This window comes from Homalodisca vitripennis, chromosome 4, assembly GCF_021130785.1.
Source record: "Homalodisca vitripennis isolate AUS2020 chromosome 4, UT_GWSS_2.1, whole genome shotgun sequence".
Taxonomy (NCBI): domain Eukaryota; kingdom Metazoa; phylum Arthropoda; class Insecta; order Hemiptera; family Cicadellidae; genus Homalodisca; species Homalodisca vitripennis.
The window spans coordinates 43,616,073-43,637,362 of record NC_060210.1 but is presented as its reverse complement, the minus strand read 5'-3'; the positions used below and the strand labels follow the sequence as shown (position 1 = coordinate 43,637,362).

At 33.6% G+C, this 21,290-nt stretch overlaps 1 protein-coding gene across 3 annotated transcripts in view; it reads left to right on the top strand.

Annotated features, from left to right (window-relative positions):
- LOC124359228 (phospholipase B1, membrane-associated-like) overlaps window positions 1–21,290 on the top strand; it is a 64,364-nt gene that overhangs the window by 17,922 nt on the left and 25,152 nt on the right. For 2 of the 3 annotated variants that reach the window (XM_046811797.1, XM_046811796.1), the window contains one exon: window positions 20,693–20,888. In XM_046811797.1, coding sequence (XP_046667753.1) covers window positions 20,757–20,888 — 132 coding nt within the window. In that variant the 5' untranslated portion in view covers window positions 20,693–20,756. Of the gene's footprint in view, window positions 1–15,715; window positions 15,737–20,692; window positions 20,889–21,290 lie in introns of those variants that run through there. The other variant, XM_046811798.1, reaches the window with a different exon arrangement.

Genomic DNA, 21,290 nt, shown 5'->3' with positions numbered 1-21,290 from the left:
TGATGTGAACTACGTAATATGCAATTCTCAATATTTATATAACGTTCGGCCTGGGAAATTAATGACTAAATAAGGTTGCAGAATTGATGGACAAATGTAGCTTTCTCAAACTAGATTTGAAACTAATTTTTCAATTATAAAGTAGCGTGGTGTAACGTTAATTATATGTAATTATTATAAGCTGTTCCTAAAATGATGTACAAAATTTACAAACCACCAACTCTAGACAAATGCTAGTATTTCTCTTTGTCCAAATTAATGCACTTAAGTTGTGTAATATTTCAAGGTTAATCAAATAAAAAAGTTAGTCTAAATTAAGATAGCAGGATTTTTATTTTGTTTTGGAGATAAGTGTTACGTGCATTAATCTTGCAGAATGTAATAGTATGGTTTACTGGATAATTACATTATTTTAACAATGACTCCATTGGCAACACTTCATTACATCCGTTATTGCTCAATGCACCTAAATTTGCTGTATTTAGCGTTTTTAAACTTTTTTACAATAATTCGTTATTTAGGCAATAAATTTGTAATTTTAAGAATCGCCCGTTAAACCCGAAAACCATTGTAACTAATTTCACGTTAGGCGTAGATCACCAGAACTGAAAATTTTATTTTTATATTAATAATTATTTATCACTATTATTTTAAATATAAAAATTGATTTTAATATGGAAAACTACTTAAAGCGGGAATGTCACTTCCATCTTGGAGTGAACTTATCTTAAAAGTTCCTAATTTTGGAAAAATTGTTGGAATGATTACCTAACACTTTATAGTCTATGTAGATAGATATATGCAAGGCATAGACCTAATGTTAAATTTCTATATTTTTTTCCTTAACCTCTGACATTATTTTATTACATACCTAAATTCTAATAATCATTATGTATAAAAACCAATCTTTATTTCACACATATACGAGTAGCATCCAACTCAATTGTTAGCAATGAACATGTTGAATATCGAAGATTAGAAACGTGGACAGGAAACTGAAATAATGACGGGCTGATGATCGAACCAGATCGCATTAAGAAAGGAATGTGGGAGTAGGCGGAAGTGGGGCCAGAGGTCAGGTGACCTTGAGTCAGGTGTTTAGCCGGAGAAAGTGAATAAGCGATAAGAGCGGAGTCGGCCTCGGATTGTAGAAGACACTGGTGAGGATCGATGGACGCGCTCGTCTTCTCATTCAGTACCGCGAGAGCACATCTGCGCTTACAGCAGCTCCCGCAGCGGTCAAAGTGTCCTGAAAACATTTACGTTTTTACTACAGGAAAACAATTGTGAAAATTAATTTTGTAGTGTAGATCGGTAACACAATATCCTCCTTATTTTTCGTTTTCTGCTTGTCTGTTTGGGTGTGATTTCACACATAAATGACCACAAACAAGAGTGACCCACAAATCTTACCTGAATGGAATCAGATCAAGAACAGAGTTCTTACTCTGAGGATGACTAATACCTTTATGCATTGTTGCGACGTTTATGCAAGTTGATCGATCGTGGATCCTCACACGTTATCGTCACAGTAAAAACAAGCTGTGTTTACAACAATGCATCCCTATAACGATCAATATATTTTACGTGGCATTTTATAGTAGTTTTATAAAGAAACATGTTAAATGTTCTTCCACATCGATGCGACGGATATTATTGTACTCATAACAACGTTATATATTGTGTCGAATGTCATTTAGTAACCGAACATTGTAGTTTCATAAATGGGCACTTTATAAAACAGTTTCCTTGATTCGCCTGAATACAACATAGGGATTTACTACATCACCGTATTGTACAACGATTAGATGTACAGAGTAGGTGTTCCAACATTTGCCAAGACAAAAGAATGAAAAATGTACTAATTTCTTTTAATTTTGATCATCTTTAAAACTATCGTATCCGTCGTTAGTAGTATATCTATTGCAACTAGAACATGAGAACAAGAATCTGGCCCTTTCACTATTGGACCTAGACCACAGTTTTCTCTCCTTGATTTTTAACTCGCTAGGATAGAACAGGCAGTGTAAAAATATGTTGTTATAGTAACACTCTGAATGGCTGATAGCTTTATATATGTATATTCAAAATTTTCATTGATTGTTTTCCAACTTTTCTTGCATGGTTCAACATTCTGTATATTTGCTATCTTGGTAGAGGTATGTAGGGATCGTCAGTGTCAAAATTGTATTGCTACGAATTGACAGAGAAGGTTTTGATTTGGCAAGGCATCGTGATATTGAAACCTAGAGAAGTCAATGATAACCAGGCAACTAGCCAAACTGGAACTGGAAAGATCATCACGGAATCGGATAAGATACTTGACATGCTGGTGTGAAAGCCCTTCGGCAAGTACTGCACATGATGTGTATACCTTCTGTTGATTACTTACTGGGAAGTAGGTAGACACCAATCCTATAACTTCTCCATCATAATATTTCCCAATTTCCTAAGTTGAGAATTGAACTTGCAACCCAGTGTTTGTGAAAAGCTCTATTTTGGAGTCGTTCTTGTTAGGCAGGATATTCTAATTGCTCACATTGTCAAACCTCACTCCACCATTACCCATAATGGGTAATCATTACCCAATGATTGCTCTCCTAAACTAAACACTACATATATATATATATATATAATATATACAAGTATGTATGAAAAGCAACTTTAAAAAAATGTTTTAGATTTATTTTGACCTATTCACCTCATTGCGTGATATAATGTAATGTAATAGGTATCTGTGGTACGATACGTTTTATAAGAACTTAAATGTAGTTTTAACAAAACTCTTGTTATTAAAAAAGGTATTACTAAAATTATAATTGATTTCGTAGACTTTAGTGGAATTAACTAACCTTACATAATTACTGCAAGTATATGTTGAAAAACTGGAAAATGAGTTGATGACAAAAAAGAGGTTCGCTTTCTTCAAATACGAGTATGGAGTGTGTGCCAGGGCCGCCTAGTCGGATGTCGGCGAGAACCCGGTCACATTGCGGTCACAGAAGTGGTTTTAGTTGCGGTTACGTGTTTAGTTAAAGTAATACGGTTTGGCAGGTAGGACAGAGTGCAGCGAATGGGTCGCTTAATGGCTTGAGTGATGCTTACAGTGAAGTTCTCAAATGTCCGTTTTCGAATTTCAAACTCCATCTCCTTAAAGTTAACTACTAACATACCTATTTTGGTTTTTACCATCAACCTCATAATTACAGATATTTGATCAAAGGCGATATAAAAACCACACACACACACACGCGCGCGCGCGCGCGCGCACGCACCAAATCTACTAAAGTTTTGTGACATTAATATCAATTTGAAAGCATCCTCGATACTTTCAATGAAATGGTTTTGAAAGTACCTTACGAAGGTTTTACAAAAGCACTAGTTGGAGTGAAGTTGACAGTTTGCAACATATTTCTGCTCTGAGAAAACGTTGCTGATCTTATCAAACGACTTGTGCCACAGACTGATACCAGTCTAGTCAGTGTGTTTTTGGCTCCTTTCTTGGTTAGTGTGTCTGTCATATCATTTCCTGATATCCTTGAATCACTTTGGGACTTGTCTGAGTTCTGGATATTACGCAATACATGCTTGTGATACAGAGCATGTACATTCTGCAACAAAACAAGTGAAGGTTTAAAATGTGACTGCTCTCAGCCATTTCGTTTATGCTTATATTTGAGGTCTGGTCAAAACTTCCAATCTTTACAAAATGCGCCAGATACCCATAATCCAAATTGCTTTCTATTTTGTTCCTGTTAAGCACCATACTACATCATTACTCATTTGACTTTGCTTCGATAATATCTCATTGTTGTTAATGGCGTCAAAATATACAATGAGCAAATACTCTTTCCGCATATGATCTTCTAATTAGGAAAGGGCATTTGAAGTTTTCTTCAACAATAAGGGTGCCTATTCATAAGCTCTCTCTGCAATTTGAATTGGTGATCAGCATGTACGTCTCTGTCTGTGTTTCCTTTTTAATGAAGATATCAAGGAATAACAGATAAATAATGGATGTTGTTATTAATATTTCCAATATATTATGTGGCCCCTCCCCCGTGGAACCAATCACTAGACTTTTAGATTTGTTGGTTATTTCGATACAACTATGTATTATAAGCTACCAGATGAGGTCATCTTGTATTTTGGGGTCCGACACAGTCGCGTTTAGCTGCTGTCTGATATATTCCTGATAAGCCCGAGGATGCCAACCAGAGCAATGAAGGGAACTTTGCTCTCCTGAACACATTTTACAAGAGCATATCTTAAGTTTACAATCTAGAGTAACATTTATAATAATGTGTTTATTTGGAGATGCTAATAGATGCTTCGACGAATCGGCGGTATGTGATGCTGTCTAGGTTTTACTTGTTAAACATGTTTTGGTTGCCTCATAATAAACATACCCTTCAGCGTGGAAGTTAAATGTCACATCTAAAAACAATTATCAGATATAGAATTCATATTTTTGTTAAGAATGTAAGGGGATTATCCGTTAATAAGCACAACTACGATGTATATAATAGCTCAGAACTAAAATGTTCACTGCTTGAAACACCATGGATAATTTAATAAAGAAATTCCAGAGAATACAACCATCTGTGTAATATATACTGGGAATCCACTGTCCTTCGCCTAGCTGATTTTAAAAATGGAGTTATATGAAATTTAAACCCTAATGTATAGAAAATTCCCGACTCCAATTTTCCTTCTTACCCGAGAGAATCCTCAACCCTACTCGCTATCTGGCGAAAAACAGTCTTATATTATGACCCGGTGGGAAGGCATGTTAAATGCGATGCACAAGTTTTTCGTTTGAATACCTTTTTTCAAGTATGGTTATCTAAAAGCCTCTCGAGTGTCAAGAAGAAAGAATGAGAGGCTGATAGCTATAAATTATTTTCTAAAGTCTATTAATTCTAACGATCGCGCTTAAGAATGAACATCTAAAAGAAGCACATCTTGTTCAAATTTGAACCTCTTTGAAGGTCTATTGACCTTCCAAGGCTAGGTTATATAACAAAATGCATGCCTGTAAATTTAGCACACGTTGTGTAGCATTAAAATGCATCGTTTAGTTTTAAAACTTCGTGAACAATTAAAAAAATCTCGTTATTGAACAGCTTTAATTGAATGGGACAGTTGTTTCCCTTTGGATATAGGCCATCCAAAGAGACACTATTATCCACTACTACCATGAAGTTAGTTACTCTCTTGATATAAAGAGCAATATTTGAGGATTCGAGTGTCTGTGAGGTTATTGTTGGAGTATGTGACTAGGAATCATCGCCAGGAGACTTGAATCTGACGATTGCCTGTATGAATCTGGAGACAATTAATATGTCTAACTATTCTCCGATTCCCCGGGGACATCTTTGGCCAAAGGCATTCCTCGGAAGCACTAGAGTCACTCGCGACAGTTGTACTGAAGAGAAAACTTGGAAGATGACTACCAAAAAAAGTATTGACCGTTACCTTGGCTAGTTCACTATAGTTTATTGGTGGTGCGGTGATCCATAGTGGATTAACGGAATTATTCTTTAACCTGCAATTTTTGAAGTCTGGCTTCCTACAGTTATGAATGTCCCTGCAGAAGACAATCCTATCACTGTTCTTGGCTGAACTGATGTATTGAGTTGTAATTGAAATATATTCATAACAACCTAATATATATTTGCCATGTTAACTGAATCTCGGTGAATGAGATTTACTACCATTAGACCCACAAACACACACACACACACACACACACACACACACACACACACACACACACACACACACAGATGATAACACATCGACATCAGTGACATATAAATGTTATGGAGTGATGTATCGTCTCCAATATTGGAATCTTTCAAATTACTTTCACCTACGTTTTTATAGCGGGCGGCCCGGGCCCCGACGCGCGTCTTTATGTCTGCCCCCTCCTGGACTTTGACAACATTGAAGGTGACAGCGAGATATTCCACTTTCTAGTGTGTGCAACATCTTGGGAAATACGTCGGTTTTAAAGCTGAATCCTCTTGAATCAAGGCTTTTATATTTCAACATGCCGAGATAAGAGAATTAAGGCATTGGAATTTGACCGTGGAATTGAGCTTACTTCAGGCTTTCTCCGATTTCAACATATTCTTTCGTGATAAAATCAATGAAACTATGCGTTTTGTTCAAGCGGCTCAGAGCACCGAATCAGATTTCCACCGTTTATCTATTCCGGCGAGCATGGGATATCGGTGTAAGGGTAGATAAATAGGTAAAGCCTAGACATAAAGGTGTGCTACTTCCTGCCTGCTTTGGCTGGAGTGGCTCGAAAAGTGGTGGCTTCCCCTTCCTACAAGGAGATCTGACAGAGATTGGTGCCCTAATTCGTCCTCATGGACCTTGAAAGAAGGTGGTCCCTACCAACCTTACCCTTTCAGGATAACCGGTCACTCCGAAGGTAGCGCAAAGGCTCTTTTAGGATTAAATACAATTCCTCAGATTCTTGTCCTAAGAGAACAAAAAATGGGATATCGTATTGAGGATCAGCGCTTGCCAACATGATACGGCTGTATTTGTAAAACATTATAACTTTACTTCTTACTTTGGCACAAAAGAAATGTGTGTGAAAGTCTCAAAAATAAATATTGTCAGGAATATTTATTTTATTTACTGGCTTCTTTTAATATTTCATCAGTAGAGAGAATAAACGTTACTTGAATTGCTTAAAACTGTGTCACATAAGAGTTTTAGTTGGAATTATTTCCATAATGTAATTGAGTAATAAAAAATATTCAAACGTCAAAAATGTTACAAATAACAATTACTATTAACTTTGCTTTACTTACAGTATACGTAATATCTTATACATGTATTGACGACATCCCCAAGTGAAATTTTAAATGCTAATGTACCTTCAGGCAAGCCTAGTGACATAAATAACAAAGAAATATTGGTAGGTCTGGAGTTCTGATTCGATCGTCATAATTAACGTTCAGCAGACAGCACGCCCATGTTTGGGTTTACATCAAGCCTAATGTTATAACAAGAAACCGGCTGAGCCTAGTTTCAAAATAGGATCTTAAATCAGGTTTCACCTTTCAGGCATGTTGCAGGCTGTGACACGATTGTTCAAGCACTAGACCAATACGAACACACGTCATTTCAAACTTGATTTCGTTAAACGCTCAGTTGAAACCCCAAATTTCAACGCTTGGTTTATATAAATAATATATTTCAAACATAATTTCTCAACTTGGAATAGTTTTTTCGTGTTTGAGCTACTATTGGACGTGTTGCTCGATATCTTACTAAACGATGTGATGTAAGTTCAAAACATTTTAATAACATTATTACACTTGTTTAAATATTTCTTTCTTTCTGAATAAATCTGTAAAACGCCGTTTAAAATCCTTTATTTTTTATTTTATAAATAAACCCTGTATGTTCTTTGCATTCCTTTACTAATTTAATATTTATGCAATTACTGAAAAATTTAATATTTGTGAAGGGTTTTCATCTTAAAGTTTCTACATTTCCGTAATCATTCAAAATATCCACTTGAAATCTTGTGATTTTAGCCCCTGTACAATTTTGGAAATGTGTATGTTTATTATTATAGGCTACTATGTTGGAATTGCATATGTTTAACTATTGTACCACTTTGAAATTTCGTGGATATGGTTACTGTGCCACCTTGAATTTGCCTATATACCATACCGCCTTGAAATATTAGTTAGTTACTATGCCACCTATGCCACGCGAACAGGGGCCAAACAAAAGTTGAAAAGTTTGTCAAAATGTTCGTCCTAGATCATTGAAGGAAATACATTTTACATTATTTTATTAGAAAAAATCGCTTTAGGGACATTTAAAGCAACTTGTATACGCAGAACCAGTTAATTGCAAAGAAGAATTTATTGAACCGAATTTTAAACGCTTGTGAACTACTTAAGAACGACCGAGATGCTATCAGAAAAGCTACACGGGGTTTCGTTAAACACACTAGATTGTGCATAAATTATCAAGGAAACTTTCATTTATAATTATAATTAATTAAAATTTCAAAAATTATCATTTATAAGGTATAGAAATTGGAATAAAATATTTAGCAAAGATCAACAGTTAAAATGTTTTGTTTTTACGAAGAACGTTAATTTAATAAACAGATATTGCATTTTCTTGTTTTTGGTATCATGAATAGTTTAGCTTGTTAAAAATAGAATTTAAGTAATAATTTAGCGAGTAAACTCGTAAGGCTTCTAAACATAGCAAGAAGTGAACTTCTAAATGTAGTGCGTAAGAAATGCACTCAGAGTTTCTAAAAACAGTATGAAGTTTGCTTACATGTTCTCAAATAGAACTGTGCTCTCATTTCCTAAATATAGTACAATGTAACTTATCAATCTGAAGAATAATATCATCCCAAATACGAGTACAGTATAATACATAATTGTAGTTTTCAAAATAAATATATTCAAAACATATATTGAGTGTGCATATTTATACAGTATTATTTAGTATTTACAATACTAGTTTATAATGGAGTATGTACTGTGTCTAATAAACACTTAAATTATATCATTAAGTCAATAAACAACAATAACCGTTAAATAAGTTTTAAATGTCATACTTTGTCTTTAATAAGAGTACATTTTGCTTGTTTGTTTGAAGAAAAGAAATTATAACTGAGTTAGTAATATTAAATTGTGTGTAGCACATACAAGTATCCACACCATTCATTTTTTGTAATGTATCCCACAACAGTTTCTAATTCAAACTACTATTTTTCACCTGTCATCCCCTAGACAGGCAATAAACACCACAGTTGCAACTTCATGGTTTCAAATTTTAGCTGAACAAGTTTTTAAATAACTCATTACTCTCAGTACAATAGCAATTTAGTGTTGAGAAATAATTATCTACTGAAGTTATTAACTGAAAACTAGAACTAAGTTAATATAAATAAATTGTCTGAAGTACAAAGATTTGCAAGTGACACATTTTTCACATTGTAATCCACTACAGTTTTTATTTTAAACTAATATTTCACCCTTCATCCCTTAGATAGGCAATACCTCAGCTGCAACCACCCAGTTTCAAAATACTTGAAGGCACTTCTATCGTCTCTGATTTTATTCATTGTGTACCACCATTATTAGCTGAACGAATTCAATTATTCAATGCTAGAACTTATTTCAATAAAAATAAAAGAAAACATGCTAAATAATTTACTTCGTTGCCGTACTTGATTTTTAAAGTCAAGTACTCAAGGTGAAATACGCCTCTATGCGTTCAAGAAAAACATGGTAATTCTGAAAATAAAGAGTAACTACATCAATGTAAAGATTTTAGAGTAACCACTCCTTGAGCCTGTAACAGCGTAGCTCGCTGATTACCGATAATTTGTTGAGTATTATGTCAATATGTGTTGTTTCCCGTAAGCAATATTTTGACTTGAATAACTACAGATGAAAACCAAATAATATGATCATGAAATATCGTTTGCTCAGCTAGTTTCTTAAGTTTTCATCTTTATAAGTACATCATATATAAATGTAAGGGATACTGATGATATTCTAAAAACTGACAAATGTCTCCATGTTATGCTGTGTGGTATCAATTTTAACTGCGACAATTTATATGGTGGCGTATTTCCTCCCGGATGTTTTTATTTATGACGCCAGTGGAATTGCAATTCTACAACATAATCTACCTCTAATCTGAATTTATCTGCTATTTGACATTGACTCACCGGAAGGTTTAATTAAAATTTAAATAATGGATCGCAATAAATTGAAAGTTGGATGAAATATGAGACAGCAGATTGTCCAGATAGCAGTAACTCAATAGAAACGAAATCTTACACTAAATAGATTATTGCAGATTAATTAAATTTAATGAATAATCATCAGCAGAAATCAATAATACATTTAGTTGTATGTTTTACATATGCCATGTATATTCGCACGACAAATGCCATTGAATCAACCCATTAATTCAGTTTACTAATTCAGTTTACTGTATCAGGTACATATAAAAGCTATACGAAATGCACAGAGAATGGTTAAGAAATAAAACTGTCTCAAGAAAAATATGTTTACATACATATACATTTACTATATGTTGTAAGGTTACAGCGAGATAGAACCATAGTTTATGGAAATGTAAATACTAAATAACTATACAATTCCTGTCGATTCAGCGACAGCAAAGAATTGTGTTTTTAATATGAAAAACAATAATCTCTAACCATGTGCTACACAAAAGCTGTACGAAGAGACTAGAAATAACGTCATGGAAATACTACTGTAGAACAGTAGTACGAGGTTCATACAAGACATAGCACAGTCCAAGTCACGCCAACACTAGTGAAATATTTATCCTACAAAATACATATTCTCGTATATACAAGTTAATAATAGCAAGCTGGCTGTCTAGAGTTATTAAACAAGCCAATCCGTCAGTAGTTCTTCGCCGAAAAATTCTTCGCCGCGAATCAACAATCTTTTAGATTACCTTTTATTTTACAAGAGTGTTAAATTAAATTAGTTAAACTCATCCTCCTATATGTGCTAAATTGTTTTGATATATCTGTAGTTATAACATACTATCGTAATTGTTTAGTATTTATAATAAAAAACATTTAATCTCAGTTCCTTTTTATCAATAAACTTTCAGTGAATGGTATGACGGTAGGTGGCTATGTGGCTGAGTGACTCGGTGACTGACTGAGTTGCGTGACTCGGTTAGTGGTTGAGTGGTATGACTTGCCGATTGAGAAAATTGTATGACTGGATGAATGATAAGACGCGCTAAGTGGTCTGAGTGCTTGCTGAGTGGGTGAATAGTATGACTCGATGAGCGGTATTACTCGCTGAGTGGTATTACTCGCTGAGTGGTATGTCTCGCTGAGTGGGTGAATGGCATTGAGTAGGTGACTTATAAGACACACTAATTGGGCAATGATTTGGCTCGTTGAGTGAATGAGTGTGTGACGCGTTGAGTTTGTGAGTAGTATGACTCCGTGAGTGAGGTATTGAAAATCTCTCTGTCTCTTAATTACAATATGAGGGCCAAGTTGCAGATATGCTTCTTATAACACTCACTTCTTGTTGGTTTAGTGGCCTTATCATAAGGATTCTCCTAAGTTGCCTATAGATCGATAAAAAAATAATTTACTACATACTCAAATTAGTAAATGCAATATGTAAGATAATGAAAATACGCATAAAATTAGCCTAGAGTCACGTGGAAGATTCTTGACGCAAACTTTCCTTTTCCTTATGTCGAATCTAAAACTATTTTGATTAAATGATGGCAAAAACTAACCTACAGTAAAAGTAATATTTAAATTAAATTATGTAATATTATGCTATTATGAGCTGTAAAATCATTAAGTTGCATATACCTACGTGACACTTGTCTAATCCACCTCTACTTAAAGTTTCTTCGAGGTCTTTTCAGTTCAGCATAATCTTTTCAGCGCGTATCATTTAATTACTTTGAACTTTTTCCAATAAAGTAATCTGTCATTAAATTTGATTCACCATACCCTTATTACTATACTCGTAAAGTATCTTCAGCAATATAAGTATTATTTATTATACCTCAGTATAATGATAACCAAGTCATGTATTGATAAATTATAAATAAACAAAATAAAAGAATGAAACGAATTCTTACGTGCCACACGCAAAAAAGCATTACTTTCATAACATCCTCGTTCTATATTGTATTACAGTTTTGTTGTCGAGTACGAATGGCGATTATCTCACCTTCATGCTTCCTCCATAACGAACACCGAAGTTAATTCATACTCTCAGGTGAAACATTTTAATTGTAGCAGCTGTTTGGTTTCCGTGCCCGATATTCAGTGGAAACGTTGGCTACAATCCAATTAGTTGATCGAGTTGCAATTAAAAATCGACACGTTGACTTAGTTTTGCCGTGTAATTTTCAACTGAAACAATGTTATTTTGCAGTTATATTTTCAACTTGCACAATCGTGTTTTCAATTATTACTTACGTAAATTATTTGTTACGAATAGAATACAGGACCGGGGTTTGAAAAAGGAGTGAATTTGTCAATTTGCAATAAAGTTGGAAACACTTATTGTGAGTATATGTCGCACATGCTTTATTAAAAACCAACACAATTAATTGTCATCTCTCTGTAGAGGTCATAAATACTTGATATTAGGTGTACATGTTCTCCTTGATCCAAGGAAGAACTCTATTGAGTTTGAGGTCGGAAGGTCAAAGGACATTCTGTCCGCCCGTCAGTCCGATCATGCTATAGCTCTTTAAGATCCTGCGATACCTTATAGCATCGGTTTATTTCTTACAGGAGAAAGAGAACATTCACGCTTCCAATTACGGTCAGACACTTACGAGAGTAGGTATTCCGGGGCTCTTAGGTCACAGCGCTCTTCAGACTAAACTCTGAATGAACAGTTCCCAGTCTGTACACGTCCCAGTTCTGGGCGTAATCTGGAGAGCTGACCGCTGCTCTCTCTATCTGTCAGCTCTAGCCGAGAAGGAGATTGTAGCTTCCCTACTTATACTGCACTTTCTTGGACTTGTGGATGTAGTCTCTACTTTTATTGTTTACACGAAATTAAATATCTTAGGGCGTTCACGATTCGTAAATAATTTAATATTATGTTATAAGTACAAATAATGTACATTTTTTCATTTAGTACGCAACCATAACAATCGTGACGTGAAAAGGAAATTAACCACTGTACTGTGTCGAATAAATCTAGCCTAACGGTTGTGACAGTGTGTTATAATGGCATGACGTGTATTTATGGAATAAAGTAAACAAACAATCGTTGAATCTAGTTCAAATCTAGTCTCACAATTAACTTTGGCACTGACTTCAGCATACATGTTATCTATAACACTAGACTTGGACTAACAGTGCATCTTATTAGATAACGATATTTTCGCAACCTTTGCATATTGAATGACACGCCTGCTGTTTATATGTATTAACGTTTATTGTCGCTAGGATTACGCTTTCTGTTTTACCACCATTTCCTGATTGCGTTACGTAAGGCTAAACCGTATGAGAGGCTCCCGCCGCATGTGTGGATGGTGATGGGGGGGGGAGGTCACGGTCTTCGCACAATCATTCTTATCCTGTTTTGGTACACGGTGAATTGTTGATTGGAATGAAACTAACTTCACTCTTTCTATCAGAGAGCAAGAGTAGCTTCCATTATGTGTCATGCCAAACCCAGTCAACAATAAACATGGACTCCATCACTGTTAATTATCTGTTTGTAGTGAATCGGATTCTTCCTATTAATGAACGTACACGAATATAAATCGAAAGAATATCAGTCTATTTTTTGGCGATTTTAATGTCCATACAAGTGATAACAAGGACTCTATTGCCATATTAGACATTCTTTTGGGTTACAGTTTAGGCAAAATATTTCAGCCATCAACCTAAGATCTGAAGGGGAGGCACGGTATAGACAATATTTGTGTTAATCTTTCATGTAACAAATTTTATTTTTATTTAGCAGTTTCGTGTTGATCCTGAAAATATAAAACTGACTGTATGAAAAGTGTCAAAAAACATTGCAACATGAAAATTGGAATAAAGTATTGAATAAAAGAGATATTGAAAGAAAAATCATTAATTTTTTACAGCCACAGTTTCTTAATAAGAAAATTAGAAATTAACAGACGAGAACTTCAATATGCTTATATTTTACACATTAATGGGCCACCAGAGTTAATAGTTATTATAAACTAAAGTTTTTTGAACATAAAACTTATTGCTAGAGTACAATTTGACCACGCCAAGAGTTGTTGGCAACCTAGAAAATTATCACCAATTCTATTTTATTATTTATTTATATTTTATTCCTGAAATTGATGTACACAAAACGTGTTTTAGTGGGTAAAATAAAAAACTAAAAAATGACAAAGTTCAAGCCAGATATTATTTAAATTACCACGATTTTATTTACTTTGATTATGGACTTTTTTGTTTTTGTGAAAATTTGGTTAAAATATGTCATAAAATAAATTAAATGGGTTATTTCATAACCTCAGATATATCAGAAGTTCGCCACCAACTGTTTAAAGTTCATTATTTTATTTTTATAGTTAGGTCAACTAAAAATCACGTTTTGATAAGCCTTTAATTTTGTACGCGTCTGACACAATTTCGGTTGAAACAATACTGGAGTGTATAAAGTAACAGCAAGTAAAACTTAATATTTCTAAATGGTAGAATGTAAGGCTATTACAAATTAGCCGTTCAAAGAGACGACTAGTAGGCAGGTGTTCATGGCCATTGCTCGCTGTCTCTCTCGCCCGTAGCGCGGGAAGTGAGGTCTGTATTATGTTTGTCAACCCCCACGGGTCGCAGATGGACTCGTCATTACGAAGCATTTGTCTCTTTCTGAACGACTTCGATTCATGTATGTCTGTACGCACGATAACTGCAGAACGAGTTCATGTAAAGGGTTGAAATTTAAATTATGTCTTTAAATTATTACTAAAAGTACAAATCGTTTCATTGTGAGTCCAATTTCTTACGGCAAAAAGTGACACTGGTTACATTGGTTTTATGAGTAACCATGTTTGAAGCAAAAGGAAATAACATAAATTATATTGTGGATGCATTTCGGATAAACTGCACATTTTTACAGAATAAAATAAAACAAAATCATCAATTTCCAGATATTAAAGCCTTTATTATATTCTTCAAAGATATGAATAATTCACTGCACTTCAAGAGCTTCTGTGGAATCTTTTAGTTTTCTGGAAATCATCTTAGTTTTTCAAAATATAATTCATACATTAGATTGATTGCTTCATTAACGAGCTTCTTGATTAACTGAAAATACTTTTTTCAAGTAAATGAAACATTTTTATTGATCTTCCATTTATGGTTGACAGGACTATAAAAATGCATTCCTAACTAATGTGTGAACAATAGAAACATTAAACAGAAACATGAAACTTTATATCATATATTAAGGAATATATCAAGGTTAATGGGAGGTTAATGGGTTAATATTTAGGTTAATATTAACCTAAATATATATATATATATATATATATATATATATATATATATATATATATAACTAATTTCTAAATAGTTATTTACCCACTTTTGAAATACTAGTAATTTATTTTCTATTATTTGATAAAAAAATCACAATTATCCAATAAGTTTATTTTTTGATGGTATGTTATGAATTATATAATAATTGATGAGTTATATATAAACCATCTTAATAAAATAATGGTTTATAACACAAATTTACTGTTATAAGAATAAAAAAATGTAATAGAGTGATGTAACAGACGGAAGAGTATATAGTTATCCTAATCCTAATCATAATAATACTATAAATGTGAAAGTAAGTGCCGTTGTTTGTTTGTTTTGCTTTCACGCTAAACTATGTAAACTATTCTACTGAGATTTTATATGGACATTCTTAGGGTCCCTGCGTTGAATATAGGCATATTCTTATTTCGTCAATCCCTTTGGTCTCTAAAGTAGCAAAATATCCCATCTTGGTCTCTAAAGTTGTGCAATGTGAATATACAGAGCCTGATAAATGTAAACAAATTTTATTTGTAAACATTGGATTATGATAGCTCGACCATATGTTTAGTTAGTTAAATCAATATTTTCAATTTATTTGTTTAGATTTATAGAGTGTAAACATAACAAAAGTAACAACACTTCTTAATTTAACAACGCGGCAACAAGGTAAAGCAATTAATTTATTCTAAATTTTAGTTAATGAACTAAATTGGGAATGTGTACATGTAAGGTATTGAATTTGGTCTCCTTAGACATTAAAAAATGTATCCAAATAAACCACATGATTTTTGTCTATGAAACGATGTAAATTTGTAATTCCTTGTTGCATATTTTTAAAAGTTTAGAAAAAAAACATTAACATGAGTGAAGAATCTTGGAACATTAGAAAGATTTTAATTTAATAATAATAATAATCTCTTTATTGCATTTTTTTAAAACAATATAACTTTGTATCGCAATCGTCATAAACAAAAATAAATAGTCCCAACTATACCTTCATACACATTCACACTTACAATTCATACATTAATTAATACTCCTTTGTAAATGACGGATAATCATTTACAAGCTGTAATAAATTAACACGAGTGTGTGCCAAAGACGAAGATCTATCTATTTATATATTTTAAGAATGATGTTAACAAGTTTTTAAATACAAATTTTATAATGTAACCTTGCTTCCAATTTAATAAATGACACATTCAAATGGGCGGTGACATGATTGTTTGTCCGTGGTGTCCTACGTATATTACAGTTAATTGAGTCATAACAATAAAATGGCTGTTTATTTAGTGATGGAATAGTTTCAGAGCAGGGGACACAACCCGGTTTGGTTTACAATATTAGTGAAAGGCTACGTGAATGATGAGAATATGGAATGCCGGAAGCTAAACAGATGCACACGAGTGGAACATAATTATGATACGAGTCAAGAGTGTTATCTTTCTTACCTCACTCGGGTCCCAACAGGTGTTTTGGTTACAACATTAGCTTTGATTTATAGAAGTTGCTCGCACATAGTGGTTAACTGTTGTGTAATGTTATAATATATTTTATACTAATCGACCGAGCGATTATATTGTTCTGGTAGTTTGGGGAAGGCGAAGTTGTAGCCGTTAGATAATTTAATTTCGTGTTTCCCAAGCAGTGCCATTAGTTTATTTGGTACTGAAATGACATCAGTTATATATTATGTAATGGTAAATTGCTGCGTTATTTAATAATGCACGAGATGTTAAAGTTCATACTAGATGCATCAAGATCTTTGTAAAGTCTGATCCACAACTACTTTAATAAGGATATTAAGTTTAGGTCCGGTTCACCTTCCTTTTTAATGCAGCGTCTGGAATCTGATGCTGTTATAGACTTGACCCATGGAATCTGGAGCCATGTTCGTTTGAAGAGATCGAAAAAAGTCGACGACGAAGAAGCTCAAAACGAACAATATACATAGTTTCGACATCAGAGACACCTAGATTATAAAATATAACTGATAAAAAGAGTTTTCGCCCACAGACAGGATTTGTACTCACGCTATCTATAAATCCAAATGTACTATCTGACTTGATTCAGCAATGTTGGTTGGAAGGCGGACCGGGTTGGGCTGGGGTTTGATAGTGATAGGCGGCGGGTGCAGCGCATAGTAACGAGAGCGCCGAACCTCTGGTTTACCACCTCGGCGCAAACCCTGGCTTCGCACGGAGAATCGCTGATCTTTCGATTGAGAACCTCAAATTCTGGTACAAATTTGGTAAGGCATGGTTCGTCGGACTGAGTTGGAAAGTGTATGAGGAATTTATACCATACTGGCCAATCGGTTTTCCCTCTGAATGTATTATAAGTTACTAATTAAACAATTATAACATTAAAAACAAAACGGATGGTGTTTGATTTAGTATGCATTGTTTAGGTTTATTTACGTTCAAGGTATCATATTATGTCATATTTTGAAATTGTAACATACAGGTACACCTAATATGTGGATGTAAAAATATATTGGATTATAAGTTAATCTCGTGTGGTGGTATTCCACTTACTTATAAAAAAGATGTACTACTTAGTATAAAAGCTAATACTAAAGATTCTTTGACATAATTTGTAGATTACATATTTTAGTGTATTTGTATGGATTTGTTTGATAAGTGCCTTTGTATGTGTACATTCAATCGATGTACATTTTGTATTGACAAACGATTAAGGGCTTAATATTTGATTTGATCCAGTTTTTTATGCTTCACGAAAAGCTAACACTCAGTTGAACTGGCTGCTAGGCATCGCCAAGTAAAGTTGTAGCCAGTGGTGGCACAGTGAAAGTGTGGGAATCCAGACAAGATTATGTGATAAGAGCGGTGATAGGTAATGGTTAACTATGGGTTTTGTTACCGCATCAGATATCAATCCGTGAATAGTAGCATCTACGGAAAATAACATAGCTCATGGGGAATTACAGAAACAATTGTACAGTCTGGAACATATCATTGCCTCAAATTATTTTTAACTTGATTCAAATAATTATAACTATAAACTTTAAAATAAAATAAATAGAAAGGAATAAATTTACAAATTGTTTCTATAATTGTTTACGTAAAAGTATTTTCTAAATTATTAATTTAACTTGGCATTCGAGTCATAATTAATATTTACATAAATATTTATTTACACATCTTAAATGTGTATATTTATGGAATATATATATATATATATATTATATATATATATATATATATATATATATACACATACAATCAAATGTAACTAACAATCAAATTTGCACATATCAGTACCGAAGCATCACGATCATCACGATCTTGGCATCACGATCTTACAAATAAGAATATATAATTTCAATCTTTTGATACTTCACGTCATGTGATGGTCTTTTGTTAAAAGGAACTCATGAGGCATCACGATCTTACAAATAAGAATATATATATTTTCAATCTTTTGATACTTCACGTCATATGATGGTCTTTTGTTAAAAGGAACTTGTTTAGTAATTCCTGACAATTTGCGACTAGACATTTTCAGAAACTTACATAGGCTTTATTATAAGTGTTTTCAGAGCCCTCTGAACATTACACGAGACTATGTTACTGGTAAAAAATGGAAAAAGACCTTAAATTCTACATTTTTAACTGCCGAATATGCAATAAGTTCAGTAAATACAACGTTGCAAATACTATGAGACAAAAGTAAAATACTGTACCACCAAGACCCTGACAGTTCTTAGATGTTTATTTATTTGAATACGGCGGAACAAATTACTTTGCAGTGGGAGACACGGTATATATCGAATTCGATCTTGTGTTGAACACAACCAGCAGAGTGATGATAGAAAAACTAAACAAGTTGTTTGCCCGAACCCCATAGAATACCCGATAAACTGAGGACAGATGGTGATTCTTATTTTGTATCAGCAGGATTTAAAAATTGTACTGAAAACTGGAAATTCAGTCACAGAGCTCATCTTCACTCTTTTCTCGTTCGAAAGGCATAGCTGAGAGATGTGTGCATGAAGCTAAGAATATTTCAATGAAACGTTCTGACATTGATGCCTTACTACACCATCACAACACTCCGATAAGGAATCTGGGATCACATGAAGGGAAGGAGAACCAAGACTCGTATCCCAACTCATGAAAGTCAATTACTCCTAGCCTTGGTCAAAAATGTGTCAAAACAACTGGAAAAACACCAAAGCTTGAGAAAAATTATTTTTTGACTAGGGAAGGAAAGAAGCAACTGCCTTTACGGCGATCGAGTACTTTAACAAAATATACGAAAACTTTGGGAGCTAGTAAAATCATACAGATTGGATCGGAACCCAGATATTATATCATTCGACTCTGATATTGTTCCGAATACCGAAGACACTCGTGGTTTTTGCGCAAGCACTTCTCAAAAACTCAACATTAAAGAGGAAAATATGGCATATGTAAATTAAATTCACCTTGTATTAAGTGACATTATTGTATCAGCTTCAATTTCATTTGTTGTTATTATTCCTTTCAGACAACATTTATATTGATTGTTGGTTTATAAAGTACGTTACAATAAATAAATATTAGTCAAACATGATATAGTTAATTATCTAGTTCATTGTTGAAAACCGCTAATAACAAATAAACAATTGGAGATTATAAGTCGATATTTGGCTTTCAAATCTGGTAAGGAATCATTCAAATCAATCAATCACTTCATTAGTGTACGAAAGTAGAACAAGTAAAGCTCTTTAGTACTTACCATATTGGATTGAAGGAGAAAGTCTCAGCATGGTAGTACGACAACCTTTACTAATATATTAACTGTAGACAATTTTAACAATTTTATTAAGCATTTCTGTTAGCGTCATTATTTTCAACAGAAATAGTAATGTGCGGCGTAACGTGCAAGACAGTAAACGGAGCACGTTACAATAATACTGTACGTGAAATAAGTCTAAGGTTTTAACTGAATGGAAAACGAAATATTTATTTTGAAAATTATAAATATTATTCTAAGGCTCTTAAATACCATTAAGCATGCATTTTCTTTGGAACCAACACGAATAAAATATGTTTACATTATATGAAATCACTAACACGGTTATATACAGTTATATATATATTTGCGAAGAAGGAAAATTACATATTTATTGTAACCTCACTCTAAAAAATAAATAAACGATTTATTGATTCCTAAAGTTGTACACGTATTCTACTACAATTAATTCTAATAAATTTGCGAATATAAATTTTGCTTCCAAAAATAACTATACAATAGCCAACAGCCTTGTTTAAAAGATTTGTTTGATTTTCATTGCTTGGATTTTATAAAATACCTACTCTTATCAGGACTTTAATCAGTAATATTGAATTCGGGTATAAACATTCCGAATAAAAACCAGATAACTGGTGCCTTGATCATATATAACTCCTATAAAAGTAAACCTCTTGTAGGAAAGCCGAAATCAGAAATCAATATTAGTGTTGAAGTTTGTGATTCATCACTAATATCCCTTTTTTAGTTGATGACTCAAATGAAGCCGTAACAATTATACGGATTAGATTAATATATTTATTGGAACGCGATTGTGCCGGATACTCATTGTGTAACATAAATAATATTAGCTATCTGTTTCAGAAATGCCGCCTTTCATAACGTGACATAACCTCAATACAGCGAGATCGGCTGTTGCTGGGGGACCATGATACAGCTGTGGTCGCTGCTGTTGTTGTTTATGACAGCGTATTCCAAGGTCGACGACAATGTTAGATATGATTCTCTCATCGGCAGGCATATGAACATGTATACACCTTACGATGGCGCCAAACAGCTGGTAAGCTTAAAAAAAACCTATACGCTAAATATTTTTGTAACTTTTAATTAAACTTAATTTGCTAAACTCTCTGGTGTTCGAGATAAAGTATTAGCCAGATACATGATCGTTCCTTGCTTGTACTTTACCATGATGATGTGTCGTTGGAGATTCAGGATCATGTTCTGAAGTCTTTTAGGACATTTCATCAGGGGTTTATTAAAAAGAGTGACCCATGGACTGAGATCAATTTCTACAATTATGTCTAATCTACCAGAAATATATTGATCAAACCGTTTGTCCGCAAACACGGTTGCAAGCATCCCTTTCTCTATCTGGGTATAATTTGTTTGTGTGCTCGTTAAAGCTTTTGATGTATATGCGACTTGTCCCTTATATTGAAGGAGTGTACATCCGAGGGTA